Raw genomic sequence first — 22,112 nt, forward strand, 5'->3', positions numbered from 1 at the left:
TTCCGCTTAACGAAAGGTTTTTTCTAGCGGAGGTTGCCTCGCTAGACGAATTCGTTTTACGAAAAATTCGTCTAGCGAATCGCGGTTTCCCATAGGAATGCATTGAAATTCAATTAATGGGCAAAAAAAAAATTCAAAAAAAAAAATTCAATGCATTCCTATGGGATTTGCTAGACGAATTTCTTGTTATAAGAAAAGACCCGCGGAACGAATTAAATTCGTCTAGCGAGGCACCACTGTATCAGAGAGCAGGAGAAATCCGATAAATCAGGGAGCAGGAGAGACTGGAGAAATCAGTTTTTCCTTTCTCTCTCTTTTGCTGGTTGGCTGCAGCCATTTCAATAAGAAACCATTGAAAAAGTGGGGCGAAATATTGGAAAAAATCCCAGATTAGAAATGTTCCCTTGGGAATCCACGTAAATCGTGAACTCGTTATGTGAATGCTCGCCAAACGAATGGTTTTCCTGCGTTCGGTAAGCAGGACCTGTGTGTACTGCTGAACCAGTCCTAAATAAAAATAATTTTAACAATGAGACAGTCCTTAGCTGGTGAGGAGGGCTGTAAAGTAGATCCTTAGTTGTGTATTTCTCAGGACAGAAGTCTGCTTTACTCTTAAAAAAAAAAGCACTTCAGTTTCCTCCCCATTTTTCCTTTGACCCAATACTGCGTACACATTGGACATTTAAAGTACTCTCCCCAAGAATATCGGGAACTGTAGTTTACTTCTCACAGAGCTGCAGTTCCCAGCACCCTTAACAAACTATAGGTCCCAAGATTTTTTGGTGGGGAAAGTTCTTAAAATGTATGGTGTGTACGCAGTCCTCCTGGTTGACTATGAGGGAACATTCTTCCACCTCACTCCTTCTGCAGTTAGTGGTACAACAGTGCTGAGAGTAAATACAGCTCTGAAGGCTTGGCTAAACAGTATGCTTCTCTGAGATTGATTACTGTTGGCTATTGCTGATGCGATAGATTGCCTAGACCAGGCATCCCCAAACTTTGGCCCTCCAGATGTTTTGGACTACAATTCCCATCTTCCCCGACCTCTGGTTCTGTTAGCTATGGATCATGGGAGTTGTAGGCCAAAACATCTGGAGGGCCGCAGTTTGGGGGTGCCTGGCCTAGACCCTTAAGTGATAGCCCACCCATATTACAATAGAACAGGTGCTTTCTGAAGGTGTCCGCATCTGCCACATGCTGGCTCATGCGTGAACAGTAGGGCCCTGGAAGAGCTTCAGCTTGCAAAATGTCAGCCTTTCTTGGACACCTTCTCACAGTCACTACTCTCTATTGAATGGCTTGATGTCTTGCCAGCGTCGAGCCTGATAAGTAAAAGGGCTGTGTATTTTAACTGATGCCAAGAGCGGATTTACAAATCTGTGCCTTTTGAGATGAGGCTGCAGCGCCTTTAGTTCTGCTGGTGACAGTAAAAAAGATAACAGTAATGTTCCTCTTGGGAACTGGTTAATGTGTGAAGAGAAGAGATTGTAACAGGGATTTGGGGGCCATCCGGGCATCCCTGCCTAGCATTATGACTTGACAAGGCCACCCCACCCCGTGTCCCTGCTTCCCCTAGTGATTCTTGGATTTGGTTTCCAAGAAGTCAAGTAGGAGGGGATGCAGGCTAAAGCAACCCATATGGCATTTGCTACAGGTCTATTGCATTTTTCCATGCTTGAATGGGCAAGCCAAGAAGGTTAAGAATCCAGGGCAGAAATGAAGTGTGTAAATGAGGCTTTATCCTGAGACCAAGAGCTGCCCTGCTGCTTTTGACAGACATTTTTTTGCACAGCAGTCTGTTTACTCTTCCAGTCTGATTTCTCTTGCTTCCTTGGCTCGAACCCACGAAAGCAGTGGCAAAGAAGAATCAGCCTCCCTTCCATCCTTGCTTCCTAACCCTCTGGCTTTCTGTCCACTTACATAGTTATATCTTTGAAAGATAATTTGATTGAGTGCTAAGTAGTATGGCTACACTGCATGTTGATCCCTTTCCAGACATACAGCTGGATTAAAGCCTGTCCTTGAAAAATCCTTAGTTCATCGCACAAAGTATATTCTGTGTGTATTTCAGTGAACTTTACTGGTGGAAAGTACAGAGACCACACAACATGCACGTTGCAAGAATAAAACAGTGACCTCTCTTTCTATTGACATAAATGAGAGAAGCAGAAGGGTCCAGAATATATGATGGGAAGAGCTCATCACATTACCAAAACATATAGCCTAAATATAAGACTACAGTACAGCCAAAATATAAGAGCCCAACTGCAAAGGCTGCTGACCTAACCATTTCTTTTCAGCTGTGTCAGAGAAGCACTCTGGTCCAGAGAGGCTCTCTAAGCCACAGAATTCAGCTTGGCTTGGTCTGTATATTAAAAGGCTGTATCTGATCTCCCTCCCTCCGCGCCCTTCCCCAAGCAGCAGCCTCTTCATTCTAGTCAGAGTTTCCTCCCTCCAATCTAATACAGTGGAACCTCTGCTGTCGAACATAATCTGGTCTCAGAAGAATGTTCGACTTCTGAAACTTTGACAACTGTAGCTCAGTGGGCGGTCGGCAAATCCCATTGAGAAAAGTGCCTCGGAAGCCGTTTGACTTTTGAGATGTGTTTGTAAACGGAAGCAACTACTTCTGGTTTTCGGCGTTCGGAAACTGAAACGTTCGGCTTCTGAGACGCTTGAAAACCAAGGTTCCACTGTAATCCTGTAGGGCTTCCCTTGTGAACCATCTATGCCCATCACATTTAAGCAAAGTTTTCTAGCAGCTGTGTAACCGCCTTCCGACCCTCTCTGGCTTAGGCCCGCCCCCCTCACTTTCCTCTTTTTACATCTTCTTTGGTATGAGTGGAGATTTCAAAATTTTCAAAAATGAATGGCCTTAAATGAAGATTAGACAAATTCGTGAAGGATAAGCTATCAGGGTTAGTGGCCACATGTAGCCTATGTTCTACTTCCGCTGTTGGAGGCAGTATGTTTCTGAATACCAGTTGCTGGAAACCACAGGAGGAGAGAGTGCTGTTGCACTTGGGTCCTGTTTGCAGGCTCCCCAAAAGCATCTTCTGATTGGCCACTGTGAGGATGGGGATGCTGAACTGGATGGTGCACCAGCCTTAACTTATGTTCTCAACCACCAGAGCAGCTCTTGGAGCCCATGTTTAGCAGTTTATAGTAGCAAGGAAACGCTTGAATTCCATAGACTGCTCCCCTGCTCTTGCAAGCCTGAAGTGACGCACTCAGTACCACGTGTGCTTCCAGGAATTCAGTTAACATGTTCACCAATCACATTGTGCCATTATATTGCCTCCGAAGCACTGTTAATATATAAATCTGAGACAAATAAGGCTCCAGTTCTTCACCCGCTTTCATACTCTGCTTCCCCTCTGCTCTTTTCCCTATTGTTGGCAGCTACAAGAATTTTTTCTTATGTGACACAACTTGCAAATAAATACTTCACACAGCAGAACCAAAGAGGTAACGCCTCAAATTCTATGTTCCTTCCTCCTATATGGAAGATCATAAAGCCTTGCAAATGATGTCATCCTGTATGCACGCAACACAAATGGGGTGTAAATTCAGTTCATGTGATCTCCCTACAGGCCAATGAGAACAGCTTGCTGAGTGCTCAGCTGAAAGGCTTTCCCCTTTTTCTCCACTCCAACCTTGCGCTGAAGGACTGCAGCATCAACCCCAAGTCACCACTCCTGTACATCACACGGCCCAGTGAAGTAGAGAAGGGACTCCTTCCAGGCGAGGACTGGACCGTCTTCCAGTCAAACCATTCCACCTACGAACCCATCCTCCTGGCCAAAACCAAGTCGGCGGAATCCATCCCGCACATGAGCATTGATGCAGCACTCCATACCACTGTGGTTCAGGATCTGGGCCTCCACGATGGCATCCAGAGAGTCCTCTTTGGCAACAACCTCAACTTTTGGCTGCACAAACTGGTCTTTGTCGACGCTGTTTCTTTCCTCACTGGCAAGAGGCTTTCCCTCCCCCTGGACCGCTACGTCTTGGTGGACATTGATGATATTTTTGTTGGCAAGGAAGGCACACGGATGAAAGTGGATGATGTAAAGGTAATGACACACATAGCCAGGTTTTGCTCTTGAGGTTGGGATTTGGGGGAGATGTGGGGCTAGCTGTCCTGTGGATCCATTTCTTTGGGCTGAAAGCTACATGGTGCTAGGATCTGAGCCCTGGATCCCTGAATCCTTATTGCTGTTCTGCTACCTTGGTCTGGATCTAGTGTGGTGTTTGTCCTTCTGTCATTCCCAGAATGTGAGAGACTGGGATGGTGACATTTGAAATGCAGGAAGCGTAATCGGGTATCCCAGCCTCATGGAATTTTAATGTAGACTCAGAAACCATTTCTTTTTTAAAAAACCTGTTGTTCACAGCCAACGGATTATTGCTTTAGTTGAATGCACTTTAAATCAGGATTGCTATGAATAGTTACACAAGTGTAAAAATTTAGAGATGGATTTCCTTGTGATTAAATTGGGAAGCACTAAAATTAAAAATCTTAACTTAGCCCAACATCGCTTGTTTTTCAGCATCTGATAAAGAGAACTGTAGGCTGTGAAAGTTTGTCTTTAAGGTGCTACAAACCCTTTTTTAGTAAGATCAGAGAAATTAGTTTGTTCTTAAGAAAGCTCAGAATTTGGAACAAACTTTTGTTGTCTGGGGATAAAATGAATATTTTGCTACATAACTGTATATTACCAGAAATAGGTGAGAGCAATGTGTGTGTAGGAATCGGTTAATGACCACTCTTCCTAATATATCTATATCTTAGGGAGAGGGATCATTAACTGATTCCTTTGAGAAGAGCATGTTAACAACCACAATTTATTTTGTTTGGCTTAGAGAAATGATGGTTTAAGGCTTGAACACTTCCTCTCTTTTTTTTAAGCAAAAAGCACAATGTGCAACAGATTTATCACTAGGTCTCTTAAGCACATGTCTGTCTCAGCTTTGTTTCCCATAGAATTATTGTTAAACCTTTGCCTTTTCTCTGCTTTCTTAACAAAAAAAGAGAGCGTAGCTCTCCAAACAAAGTCCCAGAAGAGTAATTAAACAGGATTTATTTGTGCCTGATGAGGAACATCTGAACGCTTACTCGCCCCCACTTCTGCTCCAGACACCTCCACTTCTAAATAACTAGTATTTATCTAACAAAGGCTAATCTAGTCACTATACTATTCACTCACGTGAACTATCAAGTGCTTGCTCATACTGGCAAAGGTGTTGTGGGATTCCCAAAACTGGGTTATTAGCAGATGGTGACCTTTGAGGTCTAGGAGGCTGCAGAAAATGTAAGCTGCACCTTCCTGGTTAGAGTGATATTGCAGCTTGCATGTTAATCACTGAAATGTGTATATATAAGGGCATGTGAGGAAAACCGATGTTTTGAACTGGTACTAAGGCCTCCTTGCATTTATGCTGGTGGGATGGAAGCTTATGCACTGTGCTCCTTCCCCCACCACCGCTGATAATGTAAAAAAAAAAAAAGGCCTATGCCATGTGAGAAGGCCCCATGCTGCTGCTCCTTCTCTTCCTCTTCCTCATGTCTCCAGAAGCTGGGACTTCTATTCCCCCAGCTTTCTAAAGCAAATAGGCGATGGTTTTAAATGTTGCTTTTCATCCCACTCTGTAGGCTCTCTTTGACACCCAGAATGAACTGCGCACCCATATCCCCAACTTCACCTTCAATCTGGGTTACTCAGGGAAATTCTTCCACACAGGTAAGAAGGATTTGTGGGGTATGTGCATTACCTTATTTGGGCTCTCAGGTCTTTCATATTGTGTTGAGGGCTAGGCTAGAGGATCTGCCTGGTAGGTGATGATAGCTTTGTGGATCAGATTCACCAGGAAAGCTTCCCTTCCCTTCCCTTTCTTATTTTTGCCCCTGGAGGTCCAAGGCTTGATCAGTCTGTGTGTTGTGTGCAGGGTGGTTAATGGTGTTTTAATGTTCTACTGGGCAAAGCATATGGTTGGTTTGAGCCTGTGGGAGGAATGGTATTCCATTGCATGTCTTCGGTCTTTAGTCATGACACTAGTGGTTTGGGTCTGTCAGGTACGGACGCGGAAGACGAAGGAGATGACCTGCTGCTCTCGTACGTGAAGGAGTTTTGGTGGTTCCCCCACATGTGGAGTCACATGCAGCCTCACCTCTTCCATAACCAATCTGTGCTGGCTGACCAAATGACCATGAACAAGAAATTTGCTGTTGTAAGTAAGACACTTTCTGGGGACAGAAGCAGAAGGCTGGGGCCAAACAAAAAGCGGGTTGTACCTCAAAAGACGGAAGGAAGGCACGAGTCGATTATTTGATTATTGTTCAGAATGGAGGGCTATGATGAGTTTGAAAAACCTAGCACTGCTAGGACATTGCCACAGTGCGTTGCACCAGCACAGCATTCTTAAAATGTCTCATTGGCTGCTGCAGAAAATGGAACAACCATTTTTGGGCTCCTATCTACTATTTATGCAAGGAGTGTGGTGTGTGTAAAAACATCCCAACATTCGAGTCTCCCCAGGGGCCTTATAGAACAAGCTTCTCCTACTGTATTGTCAGTCTGAGTTGTTGCACCCTTTGTAGCATGATAATGAATTGGACCTCCAGGAAGAAAGCATGGCCTGCTTTCCTCCTCTCTTCTCTTGTTGTTTTATGTTCAACCACTGATCTGTAATCCCACCATTTCCTATCTTTCTGGAAGGGGGATCTTGGTTTCTGTGTTTCCTTCCTACAGAAATGTACTCTGTCTGTGATCCTAGTCTTTCACACCTAGTGCCCACGAGCCTCTTTTCTTAAACCTAAAATCCACCTTCGGATTTTGTTATCAAATAGCTATTCAAAACGAAAATGTCCAGGAGAGCAAACCGATGGTTATGCTGAGTGTTGAATCTCAGCCTCTCTACCCTTGAGCATACCATTCTCTGGCACAGGGACAAATAGTGTCCCTGGTAATCCTGCTTTGCTCCAGGCTACCAGTTTTCAAGAACGGCATAGACTTTGCTTGTTTTCCTTTCTACCCAACTTTCCTGTTGATGTGCTAACTTCTTTTGCCTGAGGAATTCATTGATTTCACCCAATCCCACAGTTTTGTTACAAGTCAGTTCTTCATCCTGTTGCAAAAAAGTTTTTATTTATTCATTCGCCCTCTTGGTTCCAGGTGTCAGATAGCATCCAACACCTTTCAGTACAGTTCTTTATCTGACCTTTTCAAAAGATGGGTGCTGCCAAGCAACCAGTTCTTGATGGTGCCGTCTGTGGGATGCACAGCTCACTTCTCTTTGTTACTCTTTCAGCACAGCAGAGAGTTGGCTTGAACAAGCCCACTCGAAGGAAGAAGAGAACTAAAAGATTAAATCATTAATCCTTTTTTTAAGGAGTTTTGCCAAAGATGCCCTTTGGTGCGTCATACGCAAAAAAGAATTTGCAGGTTGCTCTTTTGCGATTATGTGAACAAATGAAAAGAACTCGAGAAAAGGGGAGAAACTTAAACATAGCCATAAAATCTCACAGAAGATCTTTCTTAAAACAAAGAAGCACAAAAGCTGTGCTGAATAACTCTTGGGTGGCAGGCTGTATTCTCCAGTGTTGTGTAAGCTGTGACTTCATAAAATGTGCTACTATAGGCTTCCCCGTATCCCCATGGGAGAGTTGCGCAGACTTAACACGGAATGCCTGTTGCCTGTAAAACAGGGCTGAAATGTAATGTTCCAGGTTTTGTTCTTCAGTTATCCTTCTTACATCTGCTGGAGAGCACCCAGTCTTGTGCTAGGGTCACTGGAGCACATAAAAGCCTTGCTGGCAAAACTTGCTACAGTATAAGGCAGTGTTTCTCAACCTTTTTTGGGCCACGGCACACTTGTTCCGTGAAAAGAATCACGAGGCACACCACCATTAAAAAAGTTAAAAAATTTAACTCTGTGCCGCCCTATATTATAATTATGACTGTAAGAAACACTTGCCAAATATTGCTTTCCGGCGGGTCAGTGATGTGTATTGGCGGCCGCCAGGCTCGTTTGCACTGAGCTTTGGGAAAGAGGAGAAGAAATATTGCTTTCCGGCGGGTCAGTGTTGTTTATTGGCCGCCAGGCACATGACAATGCAAATCGCCCTTCTCGTCGCCGCACGTCGCGGCACACCAGCCAGCGTCTCGCGGCACACTAGTGTGCCGCGGAACAGTGATTGAGAAACGCTGGTATAAGGCTACACATGTTGGCTGTATCATCTGTGTGATAAGTTGAGTAGGAGCTTGGTGTTAACAGTTGTCGGACCCATTCACTACTCTCTCCTGTATCTCACAGAATTTATACCCTGAACCGTCTTTCCCAGTTCCCTGAAATAGGATGCTGACATCTCCGCTACTTTGGGATGATATAGACTGCAGTGGGGAGGGGAGGTAATAAAATCTTCTTTTAAAAAAAAGCCCTTAAAGGCTGGATTCCATTCACTTGCGGTGGGAGCCTTTCATTAAAAGTCCACTGGTTACTCCGGCTGATACAGTTATGACCTCTCTCCTCTTAGGAGCATGGCATCCCCACTGATATGGGCTATGCAGTGGCACCTCATCATTCAGGGGTGTACCCAGTCCATGTGCAATTGTATGAGGCCTGGAAACAAGTGTGGGGGATACGAGTCACCAGCACGGAAGAGTACCCTCACCTCAAACCAGCCCGCTTCAGACGAGGCTTCATCCACAATGGAATCATGGTAAGTAGGAAGGGGCTTTGCTTATCTTTCTTGCTTCACCCTCTCTCCAGTGCGTGAATAAGCTCAAACTCCCCATATTGTTCAAGGGGGATCCACTAAGTTAAGTGCAGGCAACCTGTTTGTTTGTTTCCTAAGGGGATGGTGAGGACATATTGCACCATCTGCTCAGAATTTATAAGGAGCACTTGAGCGGGCTGATTCTCTTTCTCCTTTTCAAAAACACCTGTAACTTGCTATATGTTTTATTTCTGCTTCTTTCCAGGTTCTCCCACGGCAAACATGCGGCTTGTTCACACATACCATATTCTATAATGAATACCCTGGTGGGTCCAATGAACTGGATAAGATCATCAACGGAGGCGAGCTTTTTCTGACTGTGCTACTTAACCCTGTAAGTGCTGTTTTGATGAACAATGGAAGGCCTCATTGCAGTGTGTAGAGCCTCCTCCTCCTCCTCCTCCTCCTCCTCCTCCTCCTTTGGCATTTTGAAATAAAGTCTAAAACCACAAGCACCAAATAGAAGGAAAGCAACAAGATCACTGAGAAAAAGGGGAAAATGTAACTCCCTGAGTCACAGACCTTAGTGCAGGCATCCCCAAGCTTCAGCCCTCCAGATGTTTTGGACTACAATCCCCATAATCCCTGACCACTGGTCCTGTTAGCTAGGGATCATGGGAGTTGTATGCCAAAACATCTGGAGGGCCGCAGTTTGGGGACGCCTGCCTTAGTGTGTTATGGGTGAGTTTGGGTGGTGGTAAAGCAGCCTAAAAAGAAGCTCCTGAACAGGATGAAAGAACTTTTAAGGAAGACTGGAAAAGACATGCAGAATATTTAAAAAATCACTGTAAAACAGATTAAAATGTTAGCAGGCTTTGAAAAGGTTGACAATAGGACCCATGGAGGGGAAGGTGGGAAGTCTAGAGATTTGGAGTAATCTCTAAATATGGATATGTATTTGGTATTGTTGTAATTTTATACTTGCAAAATCAAATAAAAAATATTACCCCCCACCAAAAAAAAAACTACGTTAGCGGGGTTAGAATAAATTCAGCAGTATGAAGTTTACTGAAATAAAACTGAAAAAGAGAGAGTACGGAATTATTAGAATATGCAGTGGTAAAGGGTTGATAAACGGGAAATGGAAGTGGGGGAAGGGAAGTTGATGATAAAATATTAAATTATTATTATTGTGTACGGTTTGTATTTTGGTAAAATGTCAGTGTGCAAATTTTTAAAATTCAAAATGATGAATAAAATTTAAAAGAAGAAGAAAAAGCTCCTGAGGGAGTTTGGATTTTTAAGCTATGTAGCCAAAATCATAGTGATAGAGAAATGCATTTGTATTTGTTTGGAGCATTGTTTGGTAAGTGGAAACCACATCCTGGGCCCCTTAGCATCTCTTTAAAAGCTGAGATTCGTTGCTTGCTTCACTTGCTAAGTAGGTTTGTACATAAGCATGGTGTCCCAGATTTTAGAAGATTGCTTGGGAGATTTCTATAGTTATGTGAGACACATAATTTCTCTGCTGTATAAAATTGCTTGAGAATATCTTTATGCAGGAATCCAGGGCCATCAGATTTGAAGTGATGAAATTGCATAGCTTTAGGAGTTTGCCTGCAGTTGGAAATGAATGTCTTTTTGCCTTTTATGATTCTAGAAAATGCATGTGATCCAACATTTTGAAGTAGTCCGGAAGTCTACTAAAGCTGTTATCTCTTCTTCAGAGAGGGGAAATGCCTCAAATCTGGTTTCCTTTCCAGATTTCTAGGGCTGCTTCTGTTCCCACTGACCCTTGCTCCCTTTGCATTTGCTTAGTTATTTTCTTGTTAATTTCTGTATTGTCATGGATGTTTGGTGGGGAACGTCTGTGGGTTAGGCTGGGTCATATGCTGAGTTATCTGGGCCATGAATAAATTTGGTGGATTAATTTGTTTCTGTTGATCTGTGGGTCAGAGATACGTTTCTTTCTAGTTAGTTGACCAGTGACTAGGAAAGAAGACACTTAAGTTGCCAAACAATTAATTCAGAGTGTCCTGCTAAGCAAGTCCTCAAATTTGTGCATGCGTAAATGGTGCACAATTTTTCCACTGTTCTCTTTCATTGTGGCACAATATGGCCTGCTTTGCATGTCACACTAAGGACTTTGCACACTTCCTCCTGTCTTCCCGGGAAAACCTGCTCTTTAGCACTGTCAGAGCCAACAGCTATTCAGGTTTCCCTAGGATTGCCATTTGTTACGATCTATCCCTAAAGAGCAGGATTTCCCTTGGAAAGGACCGGGGCAAGAGGAGAGCCACTTGGATATGTGCCTAGAAAGTGTGGGTAAGGCAGAAAACTGCTTGGACCTGTGCTTTCTAAGCACAGCGTAAGTGGAAGTGTGTACGAGCCCTAAAACATTATGGTTTATTGTGAACAAGCAGTACCAGTGCGCTGGTGCACATTGCTGAAATGGTGAATGCTTCTGAATACCAGTTGCTGAGAATCACAGGTGGGGAGAGGGCTGTTGCGCACAGGTCTTGCTTGTGGGCTTCCCATAGGCATCCGGTTGCCCACTGTGAAAAAAGGGTGAAGGACTAGAAGGGCCTTTGGCCTGATCCAGCAAGGTTCTTCCTGTGTACTTGCGTTCAAAATCTCTCCCCACCCGCATTGCTGCTTCTGGTGAACACCATGGTCTGGCTGCTCATGCCAGCCACATTGTTTCTCTCCAAAACAAACCATGGGTTGAAAGCCAAGGTGGCGCAATATCGTTTTGACTAACCACGCCAATTAATTGCCTTGTCTCCTGTGCTGTCCTTTCTTCCCTCCCACCTCCCCCCCCCGCCCCAAAGATCAGTATCTTCATGACTCACCTCTCAAATTATGGAAACGACCGCCTGGGTTTATACACTTTTAGACACCTGGTCCGCTTCCTCAACTCCTGGACTAACTTGAAGTTGCAGACACTGCCACCTGTGCAGCTGGCACAGAAGTATTTCCAGATATTCTCAGAGGAGAAAGACCCTCTATGGCAGGTATGGGTCAGCTGCCTTTCCAGGCCTGCATAGCCAAAGGCATTCAAGTAAACGCGCTCAGTGTTCTTTCTGTTTGTTTGCCTTGTTTCTTTTGAAACCAAAACTGCATAGAGATACTCTATCTAAATCCACAGCCGGTCCAACCATTATGAACACGAAGCATCTTTGGAATAGATAGAAGCATCTTTGGAATAGATAGCAGTTGTGCACATGCAGTAATTTTCAAGCGATGTGCCTGTTTGCTGCTGCATTCTTCTCTCTCTAGAAACAGTGCACACCACACCAATCTGGTCCCAGGTGGTAGTTTCAGATCTGACAACCACAAGTGTGATATGATCTGTTTCTCATGCTTTGCTTTTACCCATCTTTATGCTGCCTTTAGAGGTGAGCAGAGCACTGTGTTAAAGTTTTCTTCCACTTGTAAGATGCGAATCCACGATACTTAGACGTGACCTTGGCGTGCCAAGTATGAAGCAGGCCTAGACAGTGCATCTTTTCCCTGCTGGCTGCAATGGACACAACTCATTGCTGGCTTTTGAGGGACCCCTCCAGTAAGAACGGATTATTTTGATTTGTGGTGTGCAAGCCTCAATTTTCCACTTGTTTGATTCCAACACGTTCCCATGTTTCAGGATCCCTGTGAGGACAAACGCCACAAGGACATTTGGTCCAAAGAGAAGACCTGTGACCGGTTCCCCAAGCTGCTAATAATTGGTCCTCAGAAGACAGGTGAGCTCTAGCCCAGGGATGCTGAACCTCAGCATCTCTATTTTTGCCTTTGGTACTCTCGCCCAGACTATTCTCCCCCCCCCCCAGCTCTGCTCCACACCCTCCTAGAGCTCTTTTTCCCTGGCAAGAGTGTGTCCTTGAACTGTCATTATTATGCCTCTTGCTTGCCTGGCTGTTGGATTGAAGGGTGTGTGTGTGTGTGTGTGTGTGTGTGTGTGTGTGTATGTAAACGCCTGACTTTTGCCTGTCCGGAACATTGCTCACTGGAGAAAGGTGAGAGCACCCTACCTGTCCACTGTCAGTGGGAGATTCCCCAAGACGTAATGTAGTTTGGGGATTGAAGACTCCTGCTGCTGTAGCACATTGATCTATGCCATGTGCTTTGAACACACCTGCCACTAACATGGCAGCACCCCCCCCCCCAACATGGTATTACAAGGCTTGGAGGAATCCCAAAGTTTGCTGAAGTCTTATGTAAGATTCCCCTTCCTGCAGGCCAGTACTTTCCCCCAGGGCCTTTTCAACCACTCATAGCTAAGGCGAAACCTCTCGGTATGCAGCAATAGCTAGGATTTTCCAACACAGGATTTTTGAAGGGCTCCTTGGGTGTAAAAATGCACCGTATGCCCTGAAGTTTGCTCAGGACTATACCTTGACAGGGGATGGCTGTAGCTCAGTGGCAGAGCATCCGTTTTACATACAGAAGATCCCAGGTTTGATCCTCGGTGTCTTCCAATAGAGGCTTCCTATGTTTCTAACATCATATTGAACTGGTTCACATGCAGCGCTAAGCTGTGGTTTATTAAGTCATGGTTCATTGGATCACTTGAACCCACCCCCAGTGGCTTAACCGTGATTTATGAACCACAAACAAATTGCACCAATAAGTAGTGGAATTTTGTTTTCTTTAAAATAAAAATGGTTTTGCATTAGCCATGGCTTAGCGATGCATGCATGCAAGCCTGCCATTGCCTCGTCTTTAGCTATTCTCTGGTGAGAGAAATAACATTTGTGTATTGGGACATAGGAGGTGGAAAGGATTTAAAAGCACCTGGTGAACTTGCAGCACGCGTCCTAAGGAATGGAGAACAAACATCTGGCAGATGGCTTGGTGGGGAAACAAATTTTCAGCTCTGTTTTCTTTCCCCTTCTGTGATGAAAAGGTACCACAGCTCTCTACCTGTTCCTGGGGATGCATCCTGACCTGAGCAGTAATTATCCGAGCTCGGAGACCTTTGAGGAGATTCAGTTCTTCAATGGGCATAATTACCACAAAGGCATTGACTGGTAGGTTTCGGCCGCAGTGCTGGGAGGGTGGCGAGCTGCATTTTGGCTTACAAGGGTGGCTTGCAACACCAGCAATATGGAAGCGGAAGCCTTTTGGGGAGAGTCCATAGCTCTGTGGTGGAGCATCTCATTTGCATGCAGGCGATTTGAGGTTCAATCCATGGTTCAGTATCCAGGTAGGGCTGGGAAGGAGTCCTGCTCCAAACTCTGGCGAGCTGCTGCTACCAGTCTGTGTAGACAATACAGAGCTAAATGAACCAATAGGCTGAGGAGAGGGTGTGTGTGTGTGTGTAATTTTTATTTTCAAAGTTTCAAGAAGAAAAAACAAATTCGTTTATACACACACACACACACACACACACACACACACACGTTTACATTAAACCATAGTCCATATCAGTACCTTTATGGGGTTCCCTGGACCCTCAGGCTTCCCCCCATCCCTTCCACAGTTTCCAAAAGTTATCATCCTTTTTCAACTGCATCTAATTGCATTTATCCAAATTATTATACTTCATTTGTATCCTTTGTCGTTTTAAACTACAAGTGCTATGTCAATCCTGCTAACGTTTTTAGATTTTTACAGTGTTCTTTAGTATATTCTATAAAGTTATGCCATTCTCTATTAAATTTGTTAATCCTCTTGGTGCCTGATCTTCCCAGTCAGCCTTGCCATCTCCGCATAGCCCATCATCTTCATTATCCTTTCTTCTTTCGATGGGGCACTTTCTTCTTTCCATCCCTGGGCAAATAACATTCTTGCCGCTGTCACCACATACAAAAATAGTACTTTCTACTGTAAGCTGATGTAAGGCAGCTTCCTAAGGGGGATTGCTGGGGTGCTGACCACCTGCTGTTTGCCCACCCAAAAACAAAGTCCCAATGGTCTTACTCAGTGTAGGGAAACTAGGCTCACGTTGGCAGTCTGCTCAGCTGACGGGGCTCCGAAAGGACAGATGCCTAGCATGTGTGGAAGAAGCAGGCAGTTTTTAAAATTATTATTACTTTGTGGCAGCAACAATACGCTAAGCTCAGGAGGCTGCCTACACTGCTTTGTTTGCAGATCATCCAAGTAAGCCTGAAATGCAGAACCGGGTGTGCATGTTTGATGCACTCTCCACACTCAGAGCAAGCACCAGTGATTTCTGCTCTGTGAGCATGTTTTATTCGGCTGGGTTACGCTGTGAGAAACCACAAAAGAAAAGTACACTGTGTCTAATGTGTTTCGCACACACCTTGCAATCCCTCTTCTTTGCTGCCTGTTGCATGACTGGGACAGTAGTCAACAATTGACAACCCCCACCCTGTCCTGGCAATCTGTGGTAGTTAAAACTGCAGTTGACTGAGTGTTGGTCTTCTCTATAAATGTATTAAATCTCAGTCTGATAATCCTTTGATCTAGAAGAGCACAGCTCTAATTGTACAACAATTGTTCGCATAAACAGTAATGAGCCAGATGTTTTAAAATGGATGAGATTCCACATGTGCATTAGTTTGGCTTGATAGATTTAGTCTTGGGTCTGGAATATCTCTGAAAACAGGGAACCTTTCGGTATGTCCTAGTACTTCCTCTATTTTTTTTAAAAAAGGTCATTGTAGAACAGTTGGCAATGTCGGGCTTGCCAATCAGAAGGTTGGCGGTTCAAATCCCTGCGACGGGGTGAGCTTCTGTTGCTCTGCTCCAACTCCTGCCAACCTAGCAGTTCAAAAGCAAATGCGAGTAGATAAATAGGTACCATGGAAGTAGGAAGGTAAACAGCACTTGCCATGGTGTCCCTTTGTGCCAGAAGTGGTTTAGTCATGCTGGCCACATGACCCAGAAAGCTGTCTGTGGACAAACACCAACTCCCTCAGCCTAAAGCGAGATGAGCGCTGCAACCCCATAGTTGTGTTTGACTGGACTTAACCATTTAGGGGTCCTTTACCTTTTACCTTTAGAACAGTTGGCTGAAACCATTTCTGTCCTGCCTTCATCAAATGCCATCTATCTCTCCCTTTCTGCCACTGACATTTTTTTTAAAGGTATATGGAGTTTTTCCCCATCCCTTCCAACACCACTTCTGACTTCTACTTTGAGAAGAGTGCCAATTACTTTGACTCAGAGGTAGCACCCAGGCGGGCAGCTGCACTGCTTTCGAAGGCTAAAATAATCACCATCCTCATTAATCCAGCAGATCGGGCCTACTCTTGGTACCAGGTAAGCTGCTCTGTCCCCCCCCCACCCTTTGTCCTATATTTTTGAGTTCGGCTAGGGTATTGAATAGTTGGGCTGGAGTTAAGTTGTACATAAATTTCTAACTGACAGGAAAAATATCTGCCATATCCTGTTCAGGACAGAACAGTGTTTTGCATTGATATAGATTGTTGACATAGGTTTTTTTAAATATATATATGAAACTCGTGCATATATATATTATTTTTAGTTGTCCTGCATATAGATGCCTATGGATGCACTCTTAAAGTGTGTGTGTCTGGTTGCCACATCCAAAACAGCATTTTAAAACAACACCATAAAATTACCAGTGGCAGATTTCAATGGGAAGTTCAGATGAATTATTAGAGTTATTTTAATTTATCTATGTTTGTAGATTTTTTCAGTCATCACTGAAATTTATTTTTGGGAGTAACTCATACATTAGGTAGGGACTTTTGATATTTTGGGGTTGGATTCCATCACATACCAGAAAATCCAGGTTGAACAAATAAAGTTGATTTCGAGCTGCTGTACGACGATTCCCCCCCCAAAAAAATCCCTTTGACATTTTTGCCATAAGGAAAGTGATTGGGAGATGCACTGGATAACACTTGCTTGGTGCAACATCGTCTTATCTCCCCACAAATAAATCGAGATTAATGTTCAGTAAACAGATCACCTGGAAGGGACCTTAGACTTCACAGATTCTCCTCCCAATAACCGTAAAACTTTCTTGTGTCCATCAACATTGTGAAGATTAGTGCTTCTCATTTCAGAGAAAAATTAAGAAGTTACAGTAACTGCACCCAGTACTCAGTTTTCCTTGTCTTCTTCATCTACTGCACCCTACAGGCAATATTGGATCAGAGATATGCTCTTGTGTCTTAAAGATTCCCCTTGCAAGAGGTCCCCTTATGGAGAGTATGGTGTCTTCTCTTACCCTAGCACTGCTTATTCCTCTGCTTGCATTGGCTCTTGAGTGTGACGGGGCCGTTAAAGGATTTCTTATTTGAAATGAGCTGTTCTGATTAGAGCCTCTGTGGCTTTCTTTTTCTTTTTTTTCTTTTGGTATACCTATAATGCTGTCCGCTTAAACAACAAAACAAAAGCATCAGCGAGCACATGATGACCCAGTTGCCCTGAAGTATACCTTTCACGAGGTGATCACAGCTGGGCTCGAGGCCTCTCAGAAGCTACGGACGTTGCAGAATCGTTGCCTAGTACCAGGCTGGTATGCTACCCACATTGAACGGTGGTTGAATAATTTCCATGCCAACCAGGTAGGAAAGACTCTTAAATCTCTATATTATCAAAATATAGTGACTGTGGTTGCTGTAACACATAGGGATTCTCCTTGGCTTTCATGACAAGAACTTATAAAACTGGAGTGTTTCAGAAACCACTTCTGCATAGACTGTCGTGGAGTGTTTGGATGCAAGGGTTTGGTGGGAGAAACCAGCTGTGGAACCACCAAGGGAAGAAGGCTCAGAGCCCAGGGACTGGTGGTGGGACAACAGTGAGTGGGGCAGAGGGAGAAGACTGGGAAGAGGAGGTGTCAGAAGCTGAAGGCCTCAGTGAGCTAGGACAGTCTGTGGCAGAGAGAAGTCAAGAATTGGGCAGAAGCTGAAGCAGGCAAGTGGGAGGAGGGAGGCCGAGAGGCAGAGATAAATCAGACTGGTGAAGAGTCTCAGGTGTCTCCTCTCTCCCCCTCCTGCTACAAGCTCCCCTCTTCCAGAACCAGAAGAGGGCTGAAACGGGTGGAGCAGTGACAGGCTGCATGCAGACACAGTCTCCGAATGCTTGGGAAAAGCCCTGGGGAAGAGGGGACTTAGATGGTTGTGGGGAGGCAGGGACTGGAGGAAGACCATCGGGAATTAGCTGCTGTGCTCATTAGTTCTGACACTCAGCCAAGTCTGTGGAGATCATGTTTTTGCTAATAAAGAGTTAACTCCAACTTTGAACTGTGTGATTACTTACTGGCAGGCTCTGTGGCATAGGTTGACTTCCATGCTGTCCTGGTTAAAAAACTGTAATGAGGAGCCAGTTGAACTCAGATATGTGGCTCCATCCTGCACCAGTCCTTCTTCCCACTGAGGTCAGCTGATAATAGGGGAAGGAATGAGTTATCACATGGCCCCCACCCAGGTTGCTCTGCTAATTGTAAAAGAGCAAAAGATGGAAGTTATGCAGCAGCACTTCCTGTGCTGATCTGGCCCATTATACTTACTCCATTAAAATGTAAGAGGGTGTGTAGGAAATTTGAGTTCCTGCCCTCAGATCCCCTCCATGCATTTCCTCGGACAATAAAAAGAAATCCATTTAACAGGGATGAGTTGAGAACTCATCCAAAAATCCTTCTGCAGATGATAAAATGAGAAGACCTATTTGGCTTGGTATGCCAAGTACTTAAGAAGAAGAAAAGAAACAGCAGACTTGGGATTTTGTATACTGACTAGTTTAAGTTTGCATCTTGTTGGCAACTTATATATGTGTGCATAAGCATATGCTTATAGTTATGAGTATGCTGCTCTTGACTGTGAGGAAGGTCCTCCAGGCCCCCTTAAGGCAATGCTGGAGTCATTAAAGATTTCATGTCAAAGAAAAAGCCATGCAAATGAGCCACAGGGACGCTTATATTGAAAAGCCTGTGCTATGGTCTGCATTTGAAAGCTTTTATGTAGGCAGAGGTTCTAGTGCAGACTTCATGTGCTGGGAGAAAAAGTGGTGATTCCATGCTCCCCCTCTTCATAGCAATCTTATGCTTCTTTACACTGAAAGTAAGCCTTGCCAAACTCCAAGGCAATGCAGATTTAAGGCTGTTGAAATCAGTGTTGGGTTTAGGCCAGATGGGTTTGCTTTTGTGTAAATATATTTAGGAATGGGCCATAGGCCCAAATGCAGGATATCGACTCTTCCTGTTCTGAGTGCATTAGAGTGTTAACCACCTAACACTTCTCCTCTCAAGCTCCCTAATGTTTGGTGCTGGAAACCAACAATCGCATCCCTATTGACATATTGGAGTAACTGGCTCTTGCTCTGTGGAATGTGAGGCCTAGGTCTTCAAATCGACTTGGTACTGCTAGGAACACCGGCATATTTTATGCTACTATTATATTTATATTGCTTTTATAATTTCCCTGTTAAATTATTTCCCCTTTGGCATTCAGCAGCCAGGGTTGAGCAAAAATGTGTTAGTCTTTAATATTTGTGTGTGAAGATGTGCAAAATATGTGTGGCTACTTACGATTACTGTGGTTTTCCACTACTTACAACAACAACAACAACAACAACAACAACAATTTATTATTTATACCTCACCCATCTGGCTGGGTTACCTGCCCTGTGCCCTTGGGAAGGGGTAGAATCAATAACATGCATTTGCATATTACCCATGCAAAGCTTCCATCAGTCTCCCAACGAAGAAAGAAGCTAGGTCACTCCAGTCTTCCACTTTGCCTCCCTTACCAGTGCTCGAGGCTCTGTACTTGGGAGTGGATTTGATTGTGCTTTGAAACAGAGTTGAACTCAAGGAGCCAAATTTATAGGGCTCGTTTTTCTTTTCAGATTCTTGTTCTGGATGGCAAGCTGCTGCGCACAGAACCAGCCAAAGTGATGGAAACAGTCCAGAAATTTCTCGGAGTGACAAACATCATAGACTACCACAAAACTCTAGCGTGAGTCCCTCACATTTCTTCCCCTTGAGCCTGTTTGAGCCCTCAATATTCTTTTCTACCTGTTGGGATTGATTTCTTTGCACAGACTTTGTTGCATAGATCCTGGCTATTGAGGAATTGATTTGAGAGGCCACTTTAGGACAACTGGATTGTTGACCACATTCCCTTTTACATGTGTAGAGGACTCTGGAACATTGCAAGCCTGCCTTTCTAAGGAATACAGGGGCCTACAGTGGCTACAGATAGGAGAGAAATAAATTAATTCTGTGCTTGTTTCAGTAACAATAAGGTTTGTATTCTGCCTGAATCTTCACTGCAGTACATTCAGAAGATGCAGCATCTTCCTTTGCTGCTCAGATTTTTCTGGTGATCTGTGACAGAGCTTTGTGTTAATTTATTTCTCTTTCCTTAATCTGAGACCCAGCACTTAATACACAAATGTGTGTAGTTGTAGCTTGAAAACCACATTGGATGAAGGGATTTCGAGAAGGGTCCTGGCTCAGCAGTATTTTGTATTGCACCTTCTTCTTCTTCCTCCTTGGAGATCACTCGTAGCTGAGTAAGATTGTCTTCCATAAACACGGTTTTAACAATGAGTCTGTAAGTGACTGTGGAGGCCAATTCTGGATCCACACGTCCTTCCACGGTGGGGACATTGGTTTCCGGGCGGGAGTTGATCACGGTGTGGATTTGCCAAGCGTGCCTTCCTCTTAGCACGTTTTTACGACCACTAGGTGGTGACCCGAGTGGGCGCAGTAATCCAGTCAGGGAAAAAAGGGAGGCAGACTATGTTTAGGGCACCTTTTCTAACCCCTTCCCCTTTTCGGGGTGAGCAGAGTGGATCCTAAAAAGGATCCTTGAGTCAGAACGACTGAATCTGTATCTACTGCCCATGTGCTGGCTCATGACTAGGGGCTTCCAGATTTCATGACCCTGCCCCCGTTACCATTTGCCGATTGTCATGGGACTTTGGGGGTTTTGGTTGGGTTTCTGGAAGATGCCTGTGCGTGAATTTGTTTTATGTGTGTAGATCATTGCACGCTAACCAACACACAATCTTCACAGTAGGGCTCTGTTCCGATGGCATGAAGTAGTCACGACAAACCGGTAGATTCCTTTCTGCTGCAGTCTTCATCCACCTTCACAACCGTTATAACATTGCATTGCCCAATATATATATAGCATTGTCATTTGAAATAATAGCTGGTATGAAAAGAAAAATAGGCAAAACTTATAAGCACAAGTGGCACCAAATGCTTTAGAAAAATAATGTAAAAAATAACAACTGCTTCTAGCGTGTTTTTCAGTTTAGGGAATTGGAATTATCTAAATTAAAGAAAAGAGGCAATTTAAGCAGAACCACAACTCCTGCACCAATGCTTAAAAAACCAAAAAACCCTGATACTGTATCATCAATATTTGCTTTGTCTACTAAGGCCTCCTTGGAGGTTTTCTCAAGTCAGAACTACTACTATGTCAAAAGTGATAATGGGATAATTTCACATAATCATTGCCTTGCAAAATGGGGCTTGTATTGGACTTGGAAGATATTGTTTCCATATGTTAAAATAAGTGATAACTAGACTTGTGCACTTGTAAAAATGGCTAAATAAATTCAACCTGCAATGCAAGAAGCTGAGGGCAGTTTGGGTAACGTCGTTCAGTCTTTGTGGTTTTGCCTTTGCAGGTTTGATCCTAAAAAAGGATTCTGGTGCCAACTACTGGAAGGAGGGAAAACCAAGTGCTTGGGGAAAAGCAAAGGAAGGAAATATCCGGAGATGGATTTAGATGTAAGTATTTGAAATCCTCTCAAGGATTCTGGACCTGCGGGCATCTTGATGGTGCAACTGCTGATCTTCAGAGTTCTACACAGCATGCAGGCCCCACCCACACTTGCCACTAGCAGTGTGAAAACCTATATGCCACTATAGTGAGCATCTAAATATGGGAAATGTGGGCAGGGCCAGTTGCGTTGGTGCTTCTCAGCATTGGTGCTGATCATCGTTGGATAAAGAGAGACGGATTTGCCCATGGATTTCCCAGGCACACTGGAAATACCTACGTGATCAGCCCTGTGCCAAAGTGGTTCCCCCACACCCAGGCCTTCACTGCAGAAGTGTGGGATCTCACCATGGGGAAGTTAGCATGCTTGCTGGGAGGAGCTGGGTCGACCACCCTTCTGCCACCCTTCTGCGTCCTCTTATCTATCAGCAGTGCAGTTTGCTCCATGGGATTTAACTGTTATTTCAGGGGGCCCTTTGCACAACTTTTTGTTAAAGGTCTAACCCAGGCATCCCCAAACTGCGGCCCTCCAGATGTTTTGGCCTACAATTCCCATGATCCCTAGCTAACAGGACCAGTGGTCAGGGAAGATGGGAATTGTAGTCCAAAACATCTGGAGGGCCAAAGTTTGGGGATGCCTGGTCTAACCTTTAAAATGTAAACATGTAAACCATCTTACAGGGAACTGTAAAGATTAACGGCACCTGTTCTGT

The 22,112-nt window shown here is 44.3% G+C and overlaps 1 protein-coding gene across 2 annotated transcripts in view; it reads left to right on the plus strand.

Moving 5' to 3' along the window:
• Window positions 1–22,112, plus strand: part of NDST1 (N-deacetylase and N-sulfotransferase 1) — an 82,462-nt gene that overhangs the window by 54,819 nt on the left and 5,531 nt on the right. For both annotated transcript variants that reach the window (XM_035105669.3, XM_035105670.3), the window contains exons 3-14: window positions 3,594–4,076; window positions 5,657–5,744; window positions 6,077–6,231; window positions 8,537–8,722; window positions 8,985–9,113; window positions 11,551–11,733; window positions 12,366–12,462; window positions 13,626–13,749; window positions 15,772–15,946; window positions 17,053–17,223; window positions 19,508–19,617; window positions 21,305–21,407. In XM_035105669.3, the coding sequence (XP_034961560.1) occupies window positions 3,594–4,076; window positions 5,657–5,744; window positions 6,077–6,231; window positions 8,537–8,722; window positions 8,985–9,113; window positions 11,551–11,733; window positions 12,366–12,462; window positions 13,626–13,749; window positions 15,772–15,946; window positions 17,053–17,223; window positions 19,508–19,617; window positions 21,305–21,407 (2,004 nt within the window). The remainder of the gene's footprint in view (window positions 1–3,593; window positions 4,077–5,656; window positions 5,745–6,076; window positions 6,232–8,536; window positions 8,723–8,984; window positions 9,114–11,550; window positions 11,734–12,365; window positions 12,463–13,625; window positions 13,750–15,771; window positions 15,947–17,052; window positions 17,224–19,507; window positions 19,618–21,304; window positions 21,408–22,112) is intronic.

The sequence above is a fragment of the Zootoca vivipara genome, chromosome 2 (assembly GCF_965207765.1).
Source record: "Zootoca vivipara chromosome 2, rZooViv2.hap1.1, whole genome shotgun sequence".
Lineage (NCBI taxonomy): Eukaryota > Metazoa > Chordata > Lepidosauria > Squamata > Lacertidae > Zootoca > Zootoca vivipara.